Here is a 24,437-nt window from a genome sequence, read left to right on the forward strand (position 1 = left end):
TCTTAGTGTCTGCTATTGTTTAGAATAGCATCAGTGAGAAATGTTTGTCCTACCTAGCAACTCCTGGAGCATTATTAATTATTTGTAGGGCCTACAGGTCCCAATCAAGATCAGGCCATCATTGTGTTAGGCAAGGTCCAAATGCATTGCCCAAAAGAGATCATTTAGACAAGCCAAACAAAGGGTGAGAAGGAAATTAGAGGCATGGAGAAGTAAAATGACTTGCACAGGGTCACACAGCACATCCGTGGCAGAGATGGGAATGGAATTCATATCTGCCCGGATTGGGGAGGGACGGGACTTCCTCTTCCCGTGCAAGGGTTGCTCCCAGAGCAGGGTCAGACCCAATTCTGAAAATCTCCCCATGCAGTAAGCTCCATGGCTTCTAGCTGGAAGCCCAGCTCTGAAGGCAGTGCAGAAGTGAGGGTGGTTATCAACCCCTGACCCAGGCAGGGAGGCTGCGGCTCCAGCTGTCAGCCCCTGACCTGGGCAGGAGGCTGTCAGAGAAACTCGGCTGTATAGTAACCCACCCCTGCATACCCTGCAACCCTCACTTCTGCACTGATCCTGGTGGTGTTGCTGGCTTTAGATCTTGGCATCTGACCAACAGCTATGGCTGTCCGGCTGCCCAGCTCTGAAAACAGCACCCCTGCCAGCCGTCCCGTAGAAGTAAGGGTGGCAACCCCATGACCCCCCTACAATAACACTGAGACCCCCCCAACCCTCTTTTGGGTTGGGACCCCCATGGTTACAACACTGTGAAATTTCAGATGTAAACATCCGAAACTGTGAAATTGATTATTTTAAAAATCCTCCGACTGTGAAATTGACCAAAATGGACTGTGAATTTGGTAGGGCCATACTAAAATAGCTGTATGTACTCCAAGCTTTTATATCTGTTCCTAACACTTTTATTGAATTGGGTCCTGAGTCATTTATCCAAACAAAGGTTTGGAATAAGGGAGGAATTTCATTAGCTGATGCTGTGTAACTGAGATCATATTTGAATTGTGTAATTTGATATGTGCTACAATACATTGTAGGATGTGTGATTATGGAGTCGTGCACCAACTGAACTTCCAGAAAAACTCTCCACTTCATTATCTTCATACTCAATGCATAGTGCAATGTTGATCCTTCAGGTCCATCAAAACTCAGAGAGGACTAAGGTCAAGGAAGGTGAAGTGGAAGATTTCCACCAAAATTTGGCATCACTGCTTGTGTAATAATGCCACACATTATCATAGGGCATCCAAAGATCCCCTTTTTAGTTTCTAACACCTTACATATATTACTTTCTGATTAACAGTATTTGTGATTTCATGTAGTATATGAAGGGTGAGGGAGGGAATTTTGCATTCCCCAGCCCTGCCCCTGCCCCTCCCCTCCAATAGTCAGATTTCACAGTGGAGATCAAATATCACGGTCCGTGATGCATTTTTCATGACCATGAATTTGGTGGGGCCCTATATATTCACGTCCATAACTGGCACATGACTATAGGTACACATCCAAAATTTGAGCCTCTCTTCAATTGTCTTAATAAAATGATGGTTCTCTGCACTGGTATTTTGATCAGTGAGAGTGTGCCCCAGTGTCATGTGGGAGGCTCAAATGCAGGTTCAGATGCTGCTGAGAGTCTCGATATGGACTCTAGGGTAGCTTACTGAATCCCTGAAAAAAGACAATACCTTATGTATCACTCAACAGGCACCCTATGATGAAACAACAGCAGAACTGAAAGGCTCTGAAGTGAATTCTCTCCAGCCTGTAGGACGCTGATGACAATGCAAGAGCGCAAGCAGAGTGGCAGGTGAATGGAGTGTGAAGTGAGCGAGTGTGGTGGAGAGGGGATGAGAATCCACATATCTACATGAGAGACGGTCTCTGTCCCTAGTAGCTTTAGCCCAAATCTCATTCAGAAACTCTGCACAATTCTGCCTCCTTGGGTGTATGCATTATGAAACAAGCTAAATAAATGGGCACATACTAGTTTTTCCACAGGACCCCTGCCTCATTCAGTGCCCAGGATGGACAGTGTTTGCAGAATGAATCAGGGTTATGCAGTAACGGGGGATGTTGTCCGTAGACTGCCTCCTCATTTGCTGCAGAAGTTGGAAGCTGGGAGGTGAATGAGGCAGGAGACTGCAGGAAGAAAAAAGACAGTCATATGGTTAAGGCACCTGACGACTACCCAAAAGAATGGGGTCTCTCCCAGCCTCACCCCAGAGTTTATGTACGATGCTGGGCAAGTCACTTAAACCAACATGTTTATAGTTGGTCACTAATTGTGTGTTCCTCATTTTCTGGGTGCCTAACTTGACAGCCCTAAACTCTGGTTTGCATAAGTGCCAATCATTCACAGCTGCAACTGAATGCAGTGGGATCTGTGATGCTCAGCACCTCTGTCCGTAAGGCACAGTGTGGTTGAGAGGAATGAGCCCAGGGCTGGGAATCAGGAGGCCCTGGCTTCTAATCCTGACTTTGCCACCAATTCACTATGAAGACTCAGGTAAGTCACTTTGCTTTTCTGTTCTGTTCCCCAGCTATAAGATGGATCGTGAGCAAGCATTAATTTGTTTAAATATGTTCTGGGTACTTGTACAATCTATATAAAAGCACAATATACAAATAGGATTAATGTCCCAGGAATTAGACGGATTCCAAAGCCACACATAACTATATGTTTTACATACCTATATGACCCTCATCACGGTATCTGAGCACCTCACAATCTTTAATGTATTTATCCTCTCCACACCTCTGTGAGGTAGGAAAGTGCTGTTATCCCCATTTTACTGCTGGGGAATGGAGGCACAGAAATCAAGCAACTGGCCCAGGATCAGACAGGGGAATCTGTTACAGAGCAAGGAACTGAACTCGCATCTCTAAATTCCCTGGCCAGCATGCTGACCACTGGACTATCCTTACTCTAAATGGTCAAGGCAGGCAGAGAGGATGAACAGAGAGGTGAAGTGACTTGCCCATGATCACATAGCAGCTCAGGGTATTCCTACACTGAAGCTGGAAGCAAGCTTGCTAGGCCGGGTAAACAGATTCACACTAGCAGAGCTTGAGCTAGCATGCTACAAATTGCAGTGTGGACGTTGCAGCTCAGGGTCTCAAGACCACCCTATGCACTAGGGTCTGAGCTCAGGTGGCTAGCACAAGTCTCTGCTCGAGCTGCAATGTCCATGCTGCTATTTTTAGTGTGCTAGCTCAAACCCCACTAGCATGAGTCTGTCTACCCAGCCTAGCAGGCTTGCTCCCACAGGCAGCATAGACATACCCTCAGTGGTCAAGACAGAAGTGCAGGGGAAGGTTGGACAAGTCAAGGGATATGGGAGACTGTGACAGTATGCTTGAAAGGACTGGGAGGAGAGGCTACTTACATGCCTTACAAGGATGTGCCAATGTCCATAAAGTGCTTTGAATATATAAAGTGCTGTTAAGTACGCTGAAACATCAAGCCCTAGATGTATCAGCTGGGCATGCAACCACTAAAACACCTAAAATTAATGGACTTAATCTACCTGTGTCTCAAGTTCCTCATCTGTAGAAACCCTACCTACCTCACAAGGGTCTGGAGAAGACAAATCCATTAACAGCTGTTAGGTTCAGCTACTGTGGTGAAAAGACCATGAGGAAATTAATAATTCTGTATCCAGTGCAAGGTTTGGATATGAACACTAAGTATGGCCTGGGGCCACAAACTGAATAATGAATATAAAGAAATACAAAAACAAAACAGCTGCTTCATTCTATGTGCACAGTCAATCCTGTGCACTGAATGAGGCAGGGGCCCTGTGTAAAACAAACAGTAGGTGATCATATAATTACAGGCTGTGCCATAATGCACATACAGAAGGGGGCCAAGTTAAGGTTGCAAAGGTGACCTTAATTCTAGCATTTCCTAATTTTGGAGTGTTTGACCTTTGCAACCTTAATGTTTTCAGTGCAGTTTTTTCTATGTGATGTAATATACACTATGCCCTAGATAGTTATGTGAGTTGATATAGTCCAATACTAGGGTGGTGCAGCTACTCCATCCTCTTCCCCCTACAGTATCTGAGTCATGGCTATGGCTAACCCTTCACCTGATCCCCTTCTGGAACATAGTACACATGGGAGAATAAGTAGTGAGCTATCCTTGAGCAGTTCTATCCAGCCACTATATGGGCAAGGCATGCTATTTACTTCTTTCCTTCTTCCCAGCCACTCCCAGCACGCCCACCTTTATGGCCAGGAAGAATCTAGCCAATTATACACACACACACACAAACTCTATATTTTATACATAGCTAAAGATACACATATATATTCATTCACATAAGTCTTTTCTAAAATAAGTATAAATCAGACAAGTTATTTTTTGCGTCATGCTCAGTTGCAGGCATAAAGAGAAAAAATGATTCTAAACAAACGAGTAAGGAGGCACGTGTCAATTTTTTTTTTTAGCTGCAAGCTGACATATTCCATTGTAAATTTACACAACTAAATATATTTTTTGGCACTCTGCACTATATGTATTAGCAATAAATTCAGAGTTTGGGATTAGCAGCAGCATAATTGGTACTGGCTCCAAAATTAATCTATTCTGCTTGATTAATGGTACAGAAGGCATAAAACTTGATTTTTTTGTATTTGTACTTTATATGGAAGGTCTCCAATGCCCCAAGCTGTTAAACTTTGGCATGAAAATGGTTACTGCAATTGGAGCAACTAAAGAAAGTTTACAATAAGTATTTTAATTAATTTAATCTGAAAAATCCATCATCCACAAATCAGGCATACTGAAAACAAACATTTAAATTGCTCTAATCCTATACAGTATTTTACATTCATATTTCTGGATTTACTCTGACCCAGCTGCCTAATCTTTTAAGAATCAAAATGAATCTAGGATTGCACAATTGTATGATTATTCCATACAATACAACTTTGACTTTATTACATACTAATGGAAGAAAATTTGAGATCATTGTTCGAAACATACAATATTTGCTAGCATGTCAATATAGATACTTGAAGTTATGAATCTAAGGTGGAATGCTAAACTATAGAATTTAGAAAATAGTTTTACAGGCCAAAAACACTGTTTTTGGAAGGTCTAGATTGCCACTAATTCAGTTTTGTTGTAGAAAGTTTGTAATGAGACCAAAGCATACATTTTTCACACTACTGATTCACACAGAAGGTATAGATACCCTAGTGAATAATTAAACCAGGATATGGAAAATAAAAGGTCTTTTAATAAAGACCATTAAAAACAAGTTGTTCAGGATTTTTGCTATGGTTAATAAGAGTATGCCCAAACGATTAACATATTGGGTGTCTACTGCTGCAAGCCATAACTTTAATAAAAACATTTGGGGTTAAGAGATCTGTCCGATTGTTCATTCATTAATGATTTTAGTCAAGAATATTTTAACTAAACCACAATTATAATCTGTTAATATTGCTATTCTATATTAGCATAGCATTTGGAAAGCTTTTAAAAGCCTATGAGATTTGATGACAAAACTAAAAAGAACATTATTGTCCCAAGACAAACTTAAAAAAAAAAAATCTGCTATGGACACAAACCATGTGTCACTACTTGTCGCTATATGTCACTACTTTTAAACATAGGCGTGCACAGCACATTTCATTAGGGTGTGCACCCAGGGAATTTTATTTATTTTTATTTTTTTAAGGCGAACATTTATTGAATACTCAAATCATAAAGGATATTATTTTTATTCATCAAACAAACTAAAGAAACTAAAACCTTAATGTTTTTTAAATTAACAACTAAACTTTACTTAAAAAGTACAAACTTAAAAAATGAGACACAAAATACCAAATGTTTGCTGTAGTGATAACCAGGCGTATACAAAGATACAGTCAATTTTCATGATCTTTGTCTTTAACCAGATAATGAGCTAACCTAAATTGACCAAAACAGATTAAGGTTTCTTCATCTTCCTGTCCTAGAAAATGAGATGTCGCTCACCAGATGTTACGGATTTAAATTCTTCAATCACATCATTGTAATTAACTGACAAAGCAAATTCTTGTTCAATGTACAAAATCACGAGTGAGTCGAGGCGCTGCTGGGACATTGTACTTCTTAGTTTGTTTTTTACATGTGCTAGTTTCAAAAAGGCTCTTTCACGTGAACAGCTTGTAACAGGTAAGACTGCAAAGCATTGAATAGATTTGTAAAAGGCCTGGCACATGGAAGACCGATCCAATTCCTTTAACCAATCAAGCCACTCGCTGGTGGTATTCGTAGTGCTACCTTTAGGAACAGATCCATCATAACCCCGAAGCAATCCGACTTCAGCTTCCAACTCATCCAAGGACACTTTAAATTTGTTGGCAATAATTCTCATATCGTCCCTGCCAATGTCTAAGCTCAGCAGTTTTCCCATTGTAATCACAATTTTACAAGTCTCCTGTTCAAATCAGTGGTCAATGCCAGTAATTATGGAGTCTAGGAGTGGGGAAAATGAAGTTATTCTCTCCTGCTCCTCTTTTGTATCAAAGTGATGCTGGGACTCAAATACATCATCAATACAAGTGGACGTTTTTCTCTTTTTAACTGGAGGAATTGATATATCATTCTCTACACACATTTTTACACTGTCATTGAAAATATTCTGGGCCACTTCTCATCACAGCCAAAGAGTTACACAAGCTTTTCATCCCTGTCATTGCAGTAAGTAAGTTGAGATCTGGAGCTTGAAGAGCCTTACTCACTTTTACCACCACCTGGAGAATCGGGTGCATCATGTGAAGAGCAAAGATGAACTTGAATGAATTTAGTTCATGGATAAAGCCCCTGGCTTTTAATTTAGCCTCAGCAAGGTGAGTTGTTTTGATAATCTCTTGTAAAGCTTGTAAAATGATGGAGTGGTTTTGTTTTACAGCAGCCACTGCTTCTGCTCTGCATGCCCATCTTGTGTTTGACAGGGACTTCAAAGTCTTCAATTGGGATCCTACTTCTTGTGAAATCTTCTCCATTACTGCATGTCACACAGGACTCCCCTCCATGAGGGCATAAAGAGTCTGAATAACACGAAAAAAATCAAAGACAGTTTTGTTTTGTTTACTTGCTGTGCATGCATCTTCTAGGATGAGGTTCAAACAATACGCATAGCAGTGTACATAGAGTATTTCACTGTTTCTTTCTTCACATTTCATTTGAACTCCCACAGTACCTCCAGACATAGTAGATGCGCCATCAAAACAGACAGACATCACTGATGACCAGTCAATTTTAAGAATGCCAAGGATGTCATTTAACTGGCCAAAAAGAGACTGAGCATCAACTGTTAATAGTCTCTGAACAGACCCAAAATGTTCAAATGGACTATGTTTTTCATTGTCAAAATACCGCACCACAATGGACATCTGTTCATGGTGTCCACAGTCAGTAGTGTCATCGGCAATTATTGAGACCATTTTTCCATTTAGTGAAGACAAAATCTTTTGTTGCATAACGTTGTGCAAGGCTACAATTAAATCACTTTGGATGCGATTACTCAGATAGGTAGCGTTTCGAGGAGATTGTTGCACATGCTTTGCCATTACAGGATCATATTTTTGGAGCATATTGACAAGATTTAAAAATAAACCTCTCTCAAAACTGGCAGCTTTTTCATTGTGAGCCCTGAATGGTCTCCTACCTTTCGCCAAACACAGAACGATGTCAATCAGTTGCTCCATTACACTTCGGTTATGGCACTGTTCTTCTTCTTGTTTAGACAGATAAGCCTGCTTGCCCTCATCCAACAATACAACAATAGGTTTCCCTTCAATAAAACTTGACCATGAAGAACAGCTCAACACATGAGATTTTTACTGGTGGTGGTTTTTAAAACATTCGTTAGCCCTATGCCAGTTTCTGAATCCCTTATCAATAAATGCTGGATCGGTGTGACCTCTGTTTGCTGCATCATTAGAGGAGATGAAATGGCAGTAAAAGCAAAATGCTGCGTCCTTTGATGGGCTATATTCTAACCATCTATACTTTTCATACCAATCAGACTGAAAACTTCTTTGTTTATTCCCTATTTTACTTCTAGGAAACATACTCAATCTAGGCTGATAAGGACCTCTAGATAATCGAGACTGGCATTCTAATCTATTTTTTAGAATATCACAGACCGGGTCATCAGATGGAATGTTTGATGGCTTTGAATAGCAACTATACTGACCTGAACTAAGAGACAAAGTCTGTTTCTGTTGGTCATTACTCAGTTTATTGCATGCACTGGAACTGGTGGCGGTATTAAATTCATGTAAGTTCTTAACCGAGGAGTCCGAGGTATTTGCACTACTATCAGCACATTCATTATAATTCAGTTTGTCTGCTCCTTTTCATAGATGAACAAAGAACCGATCCATATTTTAAAATTAAAAGGGGGTATAATACAATTGAATTAAAACATAAAGCCATGGGCTTGTTATGCTATTTCAGTAGAGTATATGCGACAAAGATTACAAACACTGTAGACACTGCGCTGGGCACGCCTCACGCGGCCGCTTATATAGGTCAAAGAATTTTCTAGAATAATAGTTGGAGGGGAGGGGAGGACCAATGGTAATGCGGCACTGCAGTAGTGGGGATGCATGCTGCGAATGAATGTGGGCTTTCTATACATTTCTACAACATCTATATTATGCAATTCGGTGCTTATTGCATAATACAACATAATACAACTGCAAAACTAAGCATTTCTGATGGTATCTTCTAGACTGAGCACTGAGTCCCATTGGGTAGATAGAAAGATTAACCTAAATAATCTATACAGAACCCTGTGGAACCCCGTAAGATTGGGTCCCTAAACCATGAACTATTAGAACTCATTTACAAAACTTTTCTTAAACATTACTTTAATAAATTGTCTCATACTACAGACAGGGGAAAGGATTGGTCCCCAGCTGGAGCAAGGCAGGGGCCAGGGGCAAGAGCAAAGCAGGGCATGGGGGGAGGATTAGTCCCTGCTGACTGGAGCAAGGCAAGGGCTGGGGGCAAAAGCACAGCGGGGCGGGAGCTAGGGTTGGTCTATGAAGCAAGGGAGGGGCTGGGGGTAAACTGCAAGTGCAGCAGGGCTAGGGAGGAGGTAAACAGGATCCCCCCCACTCCTGCCCATATAGAGTGGGTATCTACCTTCTCCCTGGTTCTAGCCCATTCTCTGTCTCTCTCCGCACCAAGCTGAGGGTAGGGGTGCACTGAGTACAGGGCTGGGGATGCAGAGTCTGGGAGGGAGTTAGGGTGCAGGAGCAGGCTGGGGGTAGGTTGCAGGGTCTGGCCAGGAGCTAGAATGAGGGAGGGGGCTCAGGGTTGGGGCAGGAGGTTGAGGTGTGGAGCACTTACCTGGGGCAGCTCCCATTTGCTGCGAGGGATGCAGGTGGATATGTGGACAGGAGGGCGCAGGAGCTTCCCATTTGGTGCTCAGGGTGCGGATGTGGGGGGGTGCAGGAGTCAGGGCATGGAGTGTGGGGGGGCTGTGTATGTATGGAGGTGCAGGAGTCAGGGCTGGAGTCATGGGGGGTGCAGGAGTCAGGGCAGAGGGCTGGAGTGTGTGAGGGGGGTGCAGGAGTCAGGGCTGGGGAGGTGGGCTGGGGTCATGGGGGTGCACCCAGCCCCCCTGCCCTGAGTGGTTCACGGCAGGGGGCTGGAAAGGATATACTCTAATTCCACCCCCTTTCCCAAGGCCCTGCCCCAGCCTCTTCTTTACGTCCTCCTCTCTCTCCCCAGCACACAGCTGATCAGGGGCAGGGATAGAGTGAGAGGAGGAGGGGTGAGTATGCAGCACGCTGGGGGAAGAACAGGAGCTTGGCTGCTGGCTGCCGTGGAGCGGCAGGACAGAGCCTGGGGCGCTCAGCACCACCAAGCTTCTGCCCCCGCAGGGGAGAGCAGGAGCGGAGAAGAGAAGCTGGGCCAGGGCCCACCCTACCCCAGACTCCCCCGCTCCCCATCTCTGGCAGTCCGGCCGCCCTTTTTTTTATTTTGCGCTTGGGGCGGCCCTGATTAAAGTGTGCCTAGGCACACCCGACACACCCCGTATACATGCCTATGCTTTTAAAGTAAACTATTATGCCAGACAAAAACTCAGGTTTTGGTTTTTGACAGGAGTTTCTAAAAGTAGGTAAAATAATTGAAGAGCATTTCCTTCTATGCCTTAAGTTTAGTTTAATTAAATTACTAGAGAATTTACTTATGACAAATATATACGTTCTACTCTTACAGTCTCATCTAGTAAATTACCATCAATCAGCAGCAGCCTATATGCCACAATAAGAGACTAAGGAAGCTTAAGATGCGATGCAATTGTTAAGGAAAACTAATGACAATATTAGTTAAAAACTTGTAACAGCAAATATGTAGATGTATATTTATTTGTTTGTTCAAGTTTCTAAACTACACCTATAGGTGCCCATACAATGTTCTGCCTGTCTGTCTCCATAAACTAAAAATCACCAACCAAATAATGGATTGCCCATCAACATACCACCTCAGCCAACCACCTCCTCAACAGCCTTGGAGAGCAGAGGAAAAAGAGGGTCTTACCAAAGGTTAACAAATCAGTGCGCTGACAGACTAAGACAGGGGTGGGCAAACTATGGCCCAGGGGCCAAGTCCAGCTCTTCAGATGTTTTAATCCGGCCCTCAAACTCCTGCTGGGGAGCGGGGTTGGGGCCTTGCCCCATTTCGCGTGTGTCGGGGCTCCCGGAAGCAGTGGCATGTCCCCCCTCCGGCTCCTATGCATAGGGGCAGCCAGGGGGCTCCGCACGCTGCCCCCGCCCCAACCGCCACCCCTGCAGCTCCCATTGACTGGGAACCACAGCTAATGGGAGTTACAGGGGCGGTGCCTGCAGACAGGGCAATGCAGAGAGCCATCTGACCAGAGCCTGCACCTCTGACCCCTTTCCCGCACCCCAACCTCCTGCCCCAGCCCTGATCACTCTCCTGCATTCCCAACCCCTCATCCCCTGCCCCATTCCAGAGCCCGCATCCCCAGTCGGAGCCCTCGCCCCCTCCCACACCCCAACCCCCAGTTTTGTGAGCACTCAGGGCCTGCCATACAATTTCCATACCCAGATGTGGCCCTCGGGCCAAAAAGTTTGCCCACCCCTGGACTAAGATGAGAGTTCCAGTTGTATTGCCTCTTCTGATTTCAACAGTAGCTGTAATATGAAAGCAGCCTCTGCTTGTTGGGGCTTTGGATCAAGCCTTTTTTCCCTTTTGGGGGCTGCTTATCTAATGGGTAACATCCAAAAAGCATCTCAAGTAAAGGGGCCTGGAAAATGCTGTCCTTTGTTAATACCTGAGCAAAGTCAGTGATATAACAATGTGATATAACTAGGGCCGTACCAAATTCACGGCCATGGAAAACGCATCACAGACCGTGAAATATGGTCTCCCCCAGTGAAATCTGGTCTTTTATGTGCTTTTACCCTTTACTATACAGATTTCAGGGGGGGAACCAGCATTTATCAACTTGATAACCCAAAAGAGAGTTGTGTGTGTTTGGGGGGGTGTCACAGGGTTACTTATGCACTGCCTTCAGAGCTGGGCGGCTGGAGAGCAGTGGCTGTTGGCTAGGCATCCAGCTCTGAAGGCAGCGTCCCACCAGGAGCAGCGCAGAAGTAAGGGTGGCTACACCATACCATGCCACCCTACACTTACTTCTGCGTTGCTGCCTTCAGAGCTGGGCAGCCGGAGAGTGGTGGTTGCTAACTGAGGACCCAGTTCCACAGGCAGCAGCTCTGCCTTCAGCTGCCCACAGCTCTGAAGGCAGCACCGCCACCAGCAGCAGCACAGAAGTAAGGGAACCAGTACCGCAAACCCCCCCCACAAGAACCTTGTGACACCCCTCAGCTCCTTTTTGGGTCAGGACCCCTACAATTACAACACCATGCAATTTCAGATTTAAGTAGCTGAAATCATGAAAATTTACTATTTTTAAAACCCTATGACTGTGAAATTGACCAAAATGAACTGTGAATTTGGTAGGGCTTATAACTCAAAGGTTTTTCCTAGGTCCTTCTTTTGCACGTCATATTACTGACAGATAGAGCTGGGCGAAACTTTTTTTTTTTTGGCGTGAAAAAAGCAGATTTAGTGACTATCACACATTTCAAAAAAATCATGTTGATTTTGCCGCATTGTTTTGGTAAAAAAAAATAAAAAAATAAAAAAATTGACACCCTCCCCATTTGAAATTTCAAGCATTTCAAAATGAAACGTTTTAGTTTTATTATTCAAAGTTATTTTGTCTAGAAATTGTTTAATTAAAAACATTAAAGATTAAAAACATTAAAGATTGCTCAAAAACTAAACAAAAGATTTTGTTCAACCCAAACTAATTTTCTTTCAAATGTATGATTCACCACAAATTTTGAAAAAAATTGTTTTCAGTTCTCCTGGAAACTGAAATTTTTTTATTTTTCAGAAATGACAGTGAACCAAAAAAATCCAATATTCACACAGCTCTACTGACCACCAACATCCCTACTGAAAAGGGAGCTGCGGTAAAGCAGGTTGGTTGGAACAGTTTGAGGTACATGTGGTACATCTTTGTTCCTTGCCAAATGACTCACACCAATGTCTATTCTAAACAAAATATGTGTGAGTCTATAAACCAGCCTGGTGGGACTGCAAGAAGCTTATGGTTTAATGTCTCACTCCATGATACAGGATGTTATCCTGCCCCACTGAAGTCAATGGGAGCTTTAGCAGTGACTTCAGTGGGCACAGAATCAAGCCCATAGCAATAAGCTACTTTCCTTTCCTACTTCTTCATCCAATTCCTATTAGATTTTAGTGCCCTACATTCCCTGGTACTGACTTCTGCCCCCTCCCCACCTCTTTCTCCTTGCTCATAAATTTGGTCTCAGGGGAAAAAATAAAAAGACCATAGTACATGTTTCTTCTTTCAGGGCACAAACAAAAACTGGCACTAAACATGAGTGTTCTAATGCCTTCCTCCAAATTACTTCCCTCTATCATTGTCCTAGGATGATTAAATACTTAGGACTTTTATCTTGCAAGCTCTGAATGAACATTAACTAATCTTCACAACACTCCTCTGAGCTAATTAAAAATTACTGTTCCCATTTATTAAATAGAGAAAGACCAAGAAGATAGAATTTCTAAGGCTACTCAACAAGTCATTCTCTCTCAAGCTCTTCATCCAAGTAGTTCACCCTTGTACCAGCCCTACTGTGATCCTAGTTTACTCTTTTGTGCTGAGCCATATCACAAGTTTTACTGAAGCCCTTATAAGTTTTCTGCACTTTAACTTCTCATTCTTTTAGCAAACTAATTCTGTCAGATTTTCAGGAACTTTCTCCCTTTTGTAAATATACATTATACTGAACAAAATTTCCTCCAGCCAATCAGAATGCTGGAAAGTTGACTTACTCATTAAGAAGTGCTTTAAAAACAAAAAAAACTACAAAATATTGAAGGGTCAATGCCAAATGACATTTCAAACAAATTTCCTTCCCCATTTTATCTAAACAGTACCTCAACATCTTAGTTTACTAAATTTAAAAGAGTGAAATATTAAATATCAATTATGTTTTTATTCAGTCAGTTTCACTTTCAAGTTCTCTGCTGCAATATTTAGAATGCAAACAGTACTGAGGAATGCTGGCTTAAAAACAACACTTTCTGCTGTCTTAAATAAAAACATAAGCTCTTTGGGGGAAGATGCTAATGATTCTGTTTTGTAAAGTATCTTGCAGTTTTGGGCATTGTAAAAATAAATACATAAGAGCAATAATAATTGATAATTGTGATGTTAGGCATAACAGAAGCTCATTTTTATAATTTTGTTCAAATTTGACACAAAAGCTCAAGTTATTTATGAACATACAAGCAAAAATTGCCTAAAACCCATTTACCACTAAAAAGGTAATAGATTAACTAAAACATAGTTTTCCTGTATATTTCCTATTTTCTGATTAGCTGCACCAAGCCAGCAGTGCTGAGATCTACCATGGTGCCATCCTAGAATCCATCTGGAAGATGAAAGAATCCAAGTAGGTGTTTTAGAAATTTTAAAATCTTCCTCTCTCATACACACACCTGGATCCATAGCAATGTCAGGAAAACAACACTTTTGCCAAGTAATGGTGCATAACCACTTCTAAAATGAATACTGTGGCTTCAGTGAGTTTTCCTAGCTGATGAAGAGACCATTACTGCAGAACAAACTTGAATTCTGTTAATGCTCACTTAACTCAAATCGTAACTTTGGATCCCTAAACGGAGCTCCCAGAATACTGACCATGTGGTAGTAATAGATCTTTAATTTCCTGAATCTTCTCTGCATAATTTCTTGTATCTTTCATTCAGGTTAGTTCCTCAAAGCTTCTGTCTGCAACTAATTTAGTACTGAGAAAATGAAGTACTTACCTCACTTATGGAAGTGCTATATTATATCACCATTAGTTCATCAGTGGTGTTTCCAGAAATTTCAAATCTTTTGCAGCTCTCCTTGTCTGAAGAATTCTTGAACACAGTAAGTAGATGTCCTTTGTGGAGAGCGTCAGACGTTCTAATCTCTTGGCCATTGCTTAAGAAGAGTAGTTAAGCATGACTTCTTGTGTTTGCTCCAAGAGATACAGGAGACAGGTCGATTGCCAAAAGTATCCCAGCTTGTACATATTACAAAACTCTAGATCAGTGGTTTCTATTTCTCTTCATAATGTGTCTTAAGCTAGATCAGCAGCTCACACTGGCCTGGAGCAGCGAACCGCAGCCACTAGGAGCCGCGATCCCCCGAACCTGTGGACGCGGCAGGTAAACAAACCTGTCCGGCCCAGCAGGGGCTTTCCCTGCACAAGCGGCGGAACAAGTTTGGAAACCACTGATCTAGATTAAGCCACATTATGAAGAGAAACATTAAAAGAATATCCACAGAGTTCCCTAATTTCATGCTCATGGATGTGACATTTTCCAGATTTTCTTCAAGATTTCTTACGTTTCCCTTGATGCATAGCTGAATCCAGTATCCTAAATGCTTTTGTTAGCACTGAGGTAAAACTTTTGTTTTGTTTTGTAACTGACACAGTGTAGATTTTTCAGTAGGCAGACTTCATTCACTCTCTCCCCTATGTACTTAACTCTTCATGCACCACCTTCCTGTCTTCGCAAAAAGAAAAGGAGTACTTGTGGCACTTTAGAGACTAACAAATTTAACAACTTCATGAAAGTTCATGAAAATTTAACAACTTCATGAAAAAACTCGTACAGATACAGACAGACATCATCTTCCTCTCCAAATGCAATTTTTAAATTTGTTAGTCTCTAAGGTGCCACAAGTACTCCTTTTCTTTTTGCGAATACAGACTAACACGGCTGCTACTTCCTGTCTTGTCTAAGTGTTCTACATTTTTAATTTAACTTCCAGGCTTCCATGCTCGGTGTTGTGTACCCATTCACATATGCCTGTAACTATATCCCGCTTGAATATCTGGCACTCCCTTGTTAATCCACAGTGGTATTCTTATGCACAACAATGCGTTGGAGACTTGCAGCATTGAGACACAGCTATGAATCACACCACACTATACCCTGCCAGCTAATCTAAATCAGGAACTTTCAAGCAGGAACCAAATGTAAGAGACAAAAACTTTAAAGCAAAAGCATGAAGATAAGCATTTGCTTTTGTAGCACTTGAAATATAAAAAAGGGGATAATAATTCTCATAGCATAAATACATACTCAATGCTTATCTCGCTGCAATAGCTGTGGGTTTTTTACCCTTCCTTCCACTTGCTTATATTAACTGCACGCCAACTTAGAAAAAAGTGTTCAACTCCTTTGCTAGCTACGACACTTAGGGTAAACTGGAAGGACAGGGATCATATTTTACAAACACAAACACATCTCTTATCCCAGGAGAAAGTTTTTTTGTTTGGTTGATTTAAAGAAGGGGTTGCAAAGGTGAAATCTTCCCGGCGTGTGCTCAAAGCAAAGAATACACTGGCCTTCCCTTCCACATCATTTTTCTTGTTCAATTGCTAGGTGCTGAAGTTGTGCGTTTAACGCGGGTTAGCTTCTTTTCCCACTGGCTCTCCCTCAGTGGAGTCGTATTGCTGGATTTGTGACTTTACAATCGTTTCCCGGGAACGGGTATTTGCTTGCGAGGCTCAATACGGAGCAGCCGGGTTGGAAGGAAGAACCTCGGATCTCGGCATCAATCTGCAATAACCGCGAAGGAAACGCAACCGCAGCTGACTGCGTGCGATTCCTTTGCCATCCCCAGCGCGCCTCCCCGTAGGACCCCTGCCCTCCTCTCCGAGCAGCCGGGGGGGGGGGGGGCAGATTGCACCGAGGGAAGGTCGCAATCCGTTGTCAATCGTGTTTCTCTCTGGCCGAGCGTGGAGGTCCTGGTAGATCGGGTCTCAACCACAAGCTTGGCGTTGCTATCCCCGCAGCCTGATGGATTCCGCGGCTTCAAGCTCCCATCAATTATTGGCTCTTTTACGGGACACGATTAACATTAAGGGGGGGAAAACTCCAGGCTCTTCTTCTCACTAGACCTGTGATCCGTTTCAAGGAACTGTGAGCAGGTCTGTGCATGCCGGGGCGGGGAAGAGGAGCGGCCAGAGACCGGGCGACGAGCTTATCCAGGAAATAAAGTTACTTTGCTGTCCTACGGGAGGCGGGGAGGAGGGGCTCCAAAGGCTGCAGCGCCTCAGTTAGATACTGACAGCGCGGGGCTCTAGCAGCAGGCGGCGGCACAGCCGGAGCAAAGAGGGGGCAATAGGACGCGAGTGGCTGATCTGCTTTTGCTATTCAGGCCATTTGATCCAGTGTCCGTGAGTTCCCCACCCCGCATCCCCGGGATTCGGAGACAAACCCCAAAGCACGGCCTGGCTTCTCCGTCTCCGCAGCTGGGACGTTACAGGCGCCCCCCCCGCCCTTCTCTCCCTGGCGCAAGTTTACCTTAGGGTTGGTGATGAGCTGGTGCTCGTCCTGGTGCAGCAGCGCCCTGGAGTTGGACTCCGAGTTGTTGACGTAGATCTGGAGGCAGGGGTACAGCGAGGTGCCTTTGCAATCCGTGCCACACGTGAACGTGCATTCAAACATCTCCCCGATCTGTTGCACCGAGAGAACCGTGCAGTTGGCAGCTTTGCCTTGCAAATCCTGCAAAGCGGGGTTGAGCCAGCAGAAACCCAGGATGAAGAGCGACACGATGCCGGAGACGATCAGGAACAAGCCGAGCCGGATGCTTTTGTCTTCGGCTTCTGTGTACTCGTAAGACACCCTGATTTTCGCCATCTCCCCCTAGACCACCGGCAAGCGCTGCCCCAGCCTGGCAGCAAGAGCAGCAGCGGGTGTGAGAGGAGAAGGGGGCGATCGGAGTCAAACTCCCTCCACTCCAGCTGCCAAGCTCCCCTCGGCTGGGGTCCGGAACTCCCCTGCTGAGGCGAGGCGCCGCCGTGCAACTCTTCACTCCCGCCGCATGGTGCAAGGCGGAGGGTGCCAGTCACCAGTGCAAGCCCCCCCCCCCTCCCGTCCCCCCGGGCGACAGGTGTTTCCCGTTCCCCGGGCCTCTCGGCCTCTCCCTCCGCCAATGATCGGCGCTGGCTGGGAGCCTGACAACATCTGCCGGGAGATAAACCGCTTAGCGGGAGTGAGCTCGCTGCTCCCCCTGCAGCCCCTCATGGCTGGGAGACTCGCCCGCTCAGAAGTGACCCCGCTGATCCGCGGCAGCCGGTTGATCCCGCCCCCGGGCGAGGCAATCGCCTCTAGGGACAGCTTGGCCCGGGATTATCTGCCCCCGGAGACGTGTTCCAGGAAGCGCCTGATTACGGCTCCGGATTAATGCCATCGAAAGGCGCTCCTGAGCCGGGGGGAAGCGCCAGCCCCACCCGCGGGAGGGCCGCGGAGACGGCGGGAGCCGCGCCACGCCGCGCCGGTGTGGGGAGCTCGCTGGCATCCAGCCCTGCGCCAGGAGGGGCCGGTGCGGAGCCGACTCGGCCCAGCCCCAGGGTTCATTCCGGGCTCTGCTCCGCTCCGAGCCCGGCCCCGCCCAGCCGCCCGTGTGCCGAGCGCTCCCGCTGGAGCCGGCCCCCGAGACCGAGCGGGCCCCGGCGCTCGCCGCGGCGGGGCCTGGGCCAGGGCCACCGAGCCGCCCGCGGCGCCGGCTTGCGCCGCTCCTCAGAGCTCGGGCCCAGAATCCAGCCCCCTCGAGCTCGGGGCGGCCCCACCTCGTGCGTTCTGAGCCCTCCATGCACCCGAGCTGGGCCAGGCACTGCGCGTGGGCACGAGAATGTCTCCCCCCGGGCGCCGGGAAGACGCTGAGCCCGGCGCCTAATCTCAGGGGCGCGCCGAGGCGGTAGAGCGGCCGGCTGCCTAAAGCGACCCCCGGAGGTGGCCGAGGGCGCCGAGCTCTGTCGCGCGAAGCCCGTTGGGCGCCCTGCGCTCTGGAGAGAGGCTGAGGCCTGGCCGCACAGCCAGCCCCACAGGGGGAGGGCTCGGTGCCCAGCGTCTGTCCAGGACAACGCCCCGCGCCCGAAGGGCCTCTGGCTGGTGGCGGGGGTTGCCAACTTTGCCTGGGCATGTTCCTGGAGGTTTCGTCACCTGACATAATCTTTAATTCTTGGGGACTCCAGGGCAATCCTGCATGGGGTGGCAACCCTAGTGGTGGCACTCCTTGCTGGGCAGAGGGAGCAGGAGCAGGAGCAGGACCTCCCGGCTGTAGGGGGAGAAGTGCACACGCAATTGTGGACGTGCCCGCTGCCCTTCCCCTCACCTACACTCAGCATGAAGATGGGGAGAGATCAGAGCTGCTAAACGGGGCGGGGGGGGGTTCCCTCTCACAGCCACCTGAGCATTGGTTTGATTTTCTAGCAGCCCAAACTCAGCTTCAAAAAATAAAATCTTTGACAGGCCTGTGCTCAGGACACAACTGCAGGAATAATAGAAGGGCCATTTAGACAATTTTTGAATGTCTAATGTCATTGCGTCCACCATCTGTCACCCACAACAACTCCACTGCAGAGCAGATTGCCTGGTGTAACTGGTAGAAGTAGCAGTTACTATTTTCCAGTAACCAGGCTTCAGCTTTACTCCAATTTGTGAGATTAATTATGTCCTTTGCATCAGAAGGAGGTTGTAAAAGCAAAGTCTTATTCAATTAAGTTAAAAAAAAAAAAGATCCTGCTGAGTCAACGTAAAGTCTGCAGGAGAAACATTTCTATTTGCAAATCTGTTCTAGTCCAGCATGTATTCTACAGGAAAACCTAGCAACCAGATTTCAGAGTAGCAGCCGTGTTAGTCTGTATTCGCAAAAAGAAAAGGAGGACTTGTGGCACCTTAGAGACTAACAAACCTCTGATAGTGTGGCTGATGTGATTGGGCCCTATTCAGGGGATACCATCATAGGGCCTAATCACATCAGGCACACTATCAGAGGCTCATTCAACTGCGCATCTACCAATGTGATATATGCCATCATGTGCCAGCAATGCCCCTCTGCCATGTACATTGGGCAAACTGGACAATCTCTACGTAAAAGAATAAATGGACACAAATCAGACATCAAGAATTATAACATTCAAAAACCAGTCGGAGAACACTTCAGTCTCTCCGGTCACTCGATTACAGACCTGAGGGTGGCTATCCTTCAACAAAAAAAACTTCAAAAACAAACTCCAGCAAGAGACTGCTGAATTGGAATTTAATTTGCAAACTGGATACAATTAACTTAGGCTTGAATAGAGACTGGGAGTGGATGAGTCATTTCACAAAGTAAAACTATTTCCCCATAATGACAGGTTTCAGAGTAGCAGCCGTGTTAGTCTGTATTCGCAAAAAGAAAAGCAGTACTTGTGGCACCTTAGAGACTAACAAATTTATTAGAGCATAAGCTTTCGTGAGCTACATCCGATGAAGTGAGCTGTAGGTCACGAAAGCTTATGCTCTAATAAATTTGTTATTGCCCCATGTTATTTCTCCCCCTCCACCCCGCCCCCCACTGTTCCTAGATGTTCTTGTTAATTGCTGGAAATGGCCCACCTTGCTTGTCACCATGAAAGGTTTTCCTCCTCCCCCCCCTTCTGCTGGTGATGGCTCATCTTAAGTGATCACTCTCCTTACAGTGTGTATGATAAAACCCATTGTTTCATGTTTTCTGTGTGTGTATATAAATCTCCCCCCTGTATTTTCCACCAAATGCATCCGCTGAAGTGAGCTGTAGCTCACGAAAGCTTATGCTCAAATAAATTTGTTAGGCTCTAAGGTGCCACTAGCAACCAGAGTTAAACATAGGTTGTACCCTGCCAAAAAAAAGTGGCAGTCCAAAAACCTGGTAAGTCAAGGACAACCATGAAATAAATTCATTGGCAGCAAGGCCCACAAAGACTGGGAAACCCAAGTCCTGCTAAAGAAATTACTGCTACAGTAAATTTTAGCAACCGCGGGCATTTGAGTGGCTATGAACAGAAGTGGAATTAAAAAAGTGATTTATTTTTGCATAATATTGTAGCAAAACAGCAAACATTTATCTTCTTGAAACCGTTCTCTGTGTCAAGTTGTCTGGAGTTGCAAACAACCTTGAGTGATAACCTCAGGGCAAAATGTCAAGAAGCGGGGCAGAGACCACAAACTGGTGGTGTGTTCTGTATTTAGATTTCACTAACCTAACCAAGTATCAAATGTGAACTCAAGCACTACAACAGCTTTACCCTGGAGTTCCAGACAGGCCCAGGCAAGCCTGCCTTTGTGATAGATGATCCCTTCTTATACCAAATAGCACAACAATATTCAGTTTACTCACAGTCCCAAAGGACCAGTCACTTACCCCAGGTCAAGTGCACCCTATATCTCACCAGCCAATATTTGTAGTGTTAGGGGAATTCAACCTAGTTAGCATATGTGACTCCATTTTGGGTTTCCTGTTCACCATTAACTAGAAGCGAGCACATCTATACCAAAGAAGGAAGGATCCTTCAAGGTGGACAGCTGGACAGTTTCAAGATAAGGGAAACAAAGGAGGCAGGAACCAACCGACATGCCTGAAATAGTTGCCGCTTCAGCTTTTTTGCATGGGGAAGGTGGCTGCAGAGGATTGGTAATAGATAAGAGAAGGCCTGTTTATTGGTTTAGGCCCCCCGAGGCACACAGGCAGGATATTTTGCCAACAGTATATAATCTTTGTGTAAGCTGTAATCGGGGTCCCGTTCTGCTTAACAGAGCGGTATCACGCTCGAGCGTAATAAACCTGCAAACTTTGAGACACTCTGCAGTCTGTCTTTATTTGGTTGCCTTAGCCTAGAAACGAACTGTACGTGTCCTAACTGGAATAATTTGTAACAGTTTTGGCACCCCAGATGGGACTCTAGGCTCACCCTTGTAAGCGAAGCCGCACTCCTTCTCTCAGACAACTCCAGCCGGCACCGGATGAGTTCACCTTCGAGAACTCCGAGGAACGGGAGCGTGGGCTGCTGCTTAGGCGATAAGGTGGCACATTAGGTGTTCTTGTGGTAGCCCTAGAATGGGCTCTGAGCAGAGTGTGAGCAGGGGAACCCCTTTGGCTGAGATTCTCGAGAATTGGAAAAATATTTCTGGCACCTATGGGTTAGGTAAAAGGAGAGCTGTAATTTTGTGTAAAGTCGAGTGGCCAGCAACTGACTATTCAGACACCCTTTGGTTGGCCACCTGACGGAACTTTTGGACAGGATGAATTAACCTGCCTTAGACAACAGCTGGAGGACAAGCATCCAGCTCAAATGGATTATTGGTATGTATGGGATAATTGGGCATAGGCCCCAGATAAGAGGCGCCCCTCGACTATGAGCTCTGGTACCAGATCTAAGGTTTGCATGCCGCTTGCGGTTTCCGCTCCACCTTATGCTGCTTTCCCTTCTCCATCTCTTCCCCCTACTCCTCCTCCTCTTGCCCCTCTGTACCTGTCTCTAACCCTACTCTCTGTTGCGCTTCAAGCACCCCGATACAACAGCCCATTGCGATGGGCACTGACCATGTCACTATGGTCACAGTCCACCGCATTTTTGGCCCTGGGGACCTGGTAACCTGGCAGTCACAGATGCCGAGGTTGCGCGATGATCCAGAAAGAGTCCTACAGACTATCCGTTCAGTCTTTATGGTATTTAACCCTAACTGAGCAGATGTCCAGGCTATTTTGCAAACCCTATTTACCCCTGATGAGAGGTATTCTATTCTAGATGCTAATCGGCATTGGGCAGAGAACACTGAGAATCGCACCCCTTGGTCCAAAGCTGATCCAGGTTGGAATCCTAATGACCCAATGGCTGGGCCCGCCTCTCAGCTGCCCGGGAAGGGCTCCTAGAGAGCATCCATAGAGCGGATAATAAGACGGCAAATTGGTCAAAAATTAGAGAGTGTCAGCAAGACCTCAACGAGCATCCGTCTGCATTTTTGGCCCGCTTGTTTAAGCAGGTTAGAATGTATGGGGGAGGGGTGGAGCCAGAAGCCGAGGTTAGCCATACGATGATGGTCTCTTACTTTGTCGATCAAGCAGCACCGGACATAAAGAAGTATTTAACTAAACATGTTCCCAATTGGCCAGGGAAACCCCTAAATGAAGTAGTTTGCCGGCCACTTTTGTATTTAATGGTAGGGACGAGGAGAAAGCTAAGGAAAAACGTAAGCAAAAGAACGAGGAAGTAAGTATGTTGGCAGCCGCATTGCAGGTTCCCTTGGGGAATCAGCACTGGCAGGGACATGGGAATACAAGGGGGAGGGGACGCAGAAGCGGGACAGGATGGGGAGGAGGCTGGGGTGGGACAAGGAACGGGAACTGTAATTATTGTAAGCAACCGGGGCACTGGAAGAGGGAATGCCCCCTGCTTCCACGAGGGGCTCCTTGGCAGGATCAGCCGGAGACCGGTTCTTCCTTTCCCCCTAACGCTCCCCAGGACTTCGCACAGCCCCAGTGACTAGAGGCGGAGATTTTGGGAGCCGTGGGAGAGTTGGAATGGGATCTTGGATTGCAGTCGCAAATTTACTTGAAAATTGGAGAACGGTTTGTGCCCTTTTTGGTGGATACTGGAGCCACCCTTTCCACTTTAACTTTTGTTCCGGGCTTTCTTTCTAATACCAAGGTCTGGGTGCAGGGTATTGAGGGCAACCCATGCCCGGCTCCCCTATCCTGCCCCATTCCTGTGGAGCTGGGTTCTTTAAAGTTGTCACATAGATTTGCTGTCATGCCAGAAGGCCCTGCTAACCTTCTTGGGCGGGACGTGCTTAGCAAGCGGGGAGCTCACATATATTGTGCCCCCGAGGGGCTTTGCATGTCCATCCCAGATTCAGGGGTTGCTTCTCTTATGGCCTCGGTTACCCTGATTCCTGATCTCCCCCCAGAATTGTCCAGCATTCCACCCAATTTGTGGAGCGTGAATTCCACCAACGTGGGCCTCCTTAAGTCAGCCACTCCAGTCAGTCTGAAGGTGAGGGATGGGCCACCTCCCTCCTTAAAACAATATCCCTTGCTGAAGGAGGTGGAGAAAGGTATTTCCCTTCTTATCTCTAGTTACTTAACCCAGGAGGTCTTGGTTCCGTGCAGTTCTCCATGTAATACTCCTATCCTTCCTGTGAAAAAGCCAAAACCGGGCCCGGATGGGCGCCCAGTTGATCGGTTCGTTCAAGATCTGCGTGCGATAAATAGTTATGTTATAACCCCTCACCCAGTAGTCCCTGATCCGAGTTAGCATATGTGACTCCATTTTGGGTTTCCCTTTCGCCATTAACTAGAACCGAGCACATCACGTACCAAGGAAGAAAGGATCCTTCAAGGTGGACAGCTGGACAGTTTCAAGATAAGGGAAACAAAGGAGACAGGAACCAACCGACATGCCTGAAATAGTTGCCGCTTCAGCTTTTTTGCATGGGGAAGGTGGCTGCAGAGGATTGGTAATAGATAAGGAGAAGGCCAGTTTATTGGTTTAGGCCCCCCAAGGCACACAGGCAGGATGTTTTGCCAACAGTATATAATCTTTGTGTAACCTGTAATTGGGGTCCCGTTCTGCTTAACAGAGCAGTACCACGCTCGAGCGTAATAAACCTGCAAACTTTGAGACACTCTGCAGTCTGTCTTTATTTGGTTGCCTCAGCCTAGAAACGAACTGTACGTGTCCTAACTGGAATAATTCGTAACAGTAGTCAATCCTATAATTAACTAAAGGTTTATTAACTAGGAAAAAATGGGAGTTATTTACAAGATTAAAGCAGATAACCATACACATAAATGAGTTACAGTCTTAGGTTTCAAAATGTAATAGAAGCAGCTGTAATGTGCAAGCTCTATATGACCTTTAGGGCTAACCCATGCTAAAGAGCTGGGGATCCCTTGCTTATACTTAGAAGTCTTGCCCTCCCCCTGAAATCCAAGCAGCACAGGGATAATTTCTTCTTGACAGGGATTTTTATTCCTTTTCCC

The 24,437-nt window shown here is 45.8% G+C and overlaps 1 protein-coding gene and 1 long non-coding RNA gene across 2 annotated transcripts in view; one reads left to right on the plus strand and one right to left on the minus strand.

Annotated features, from left to right (window-relative positions):
• The window catches only part of KCNMB4 (potassium calcium-activated channel subfamily M regulatory beta subunit 4), a 36,046-nt gene extending 17,917 nt beyond the window's left edge, over positions 1-18,129 (minus strand). Inside the window, exon 1 of the mRNA XM_038370041.2 lies at positions 16,958-18,129. Within this exon, the coding sequence (XP_038225969.1) occupies positions 16,958-17,293 (336 nt within the window). The 5' untranslated portion in view covers positions 17,294-18,129. The remainder of the gene's footprint in view (positions 1-16,957) is intronic.
• Positions 10,638-24,077, plus strand: LOC122456016. The gene is made up of 3 exons (XR_006274620.1): positions 10,638-10,648; positions 16,976-16,978; positions 23,760-24,077. It is a non-coding gene; the product is annotated as an uncharacterized LOC122456016 (long non-coding RNA).
• The last annotated feature ends 360 nt before the right edge of the window (positions 24,078-24,437 follow it).

Source organism: Dermochelys coriacea, chromosome 1, assembly GCF_009764565.3.
Source record: "Dermochelys coriacea isolate rDerCor1 chromosome 1, rDerCor1.pri.v4, whole genome shotgun sequence".
Classification (NCBI taxonomy): domain Eukaryota; kingdom Metazoa; phylum Chordata; order Testudines; family Dermochelyidae; genus Dermochelys; species Dermochelys coriacea.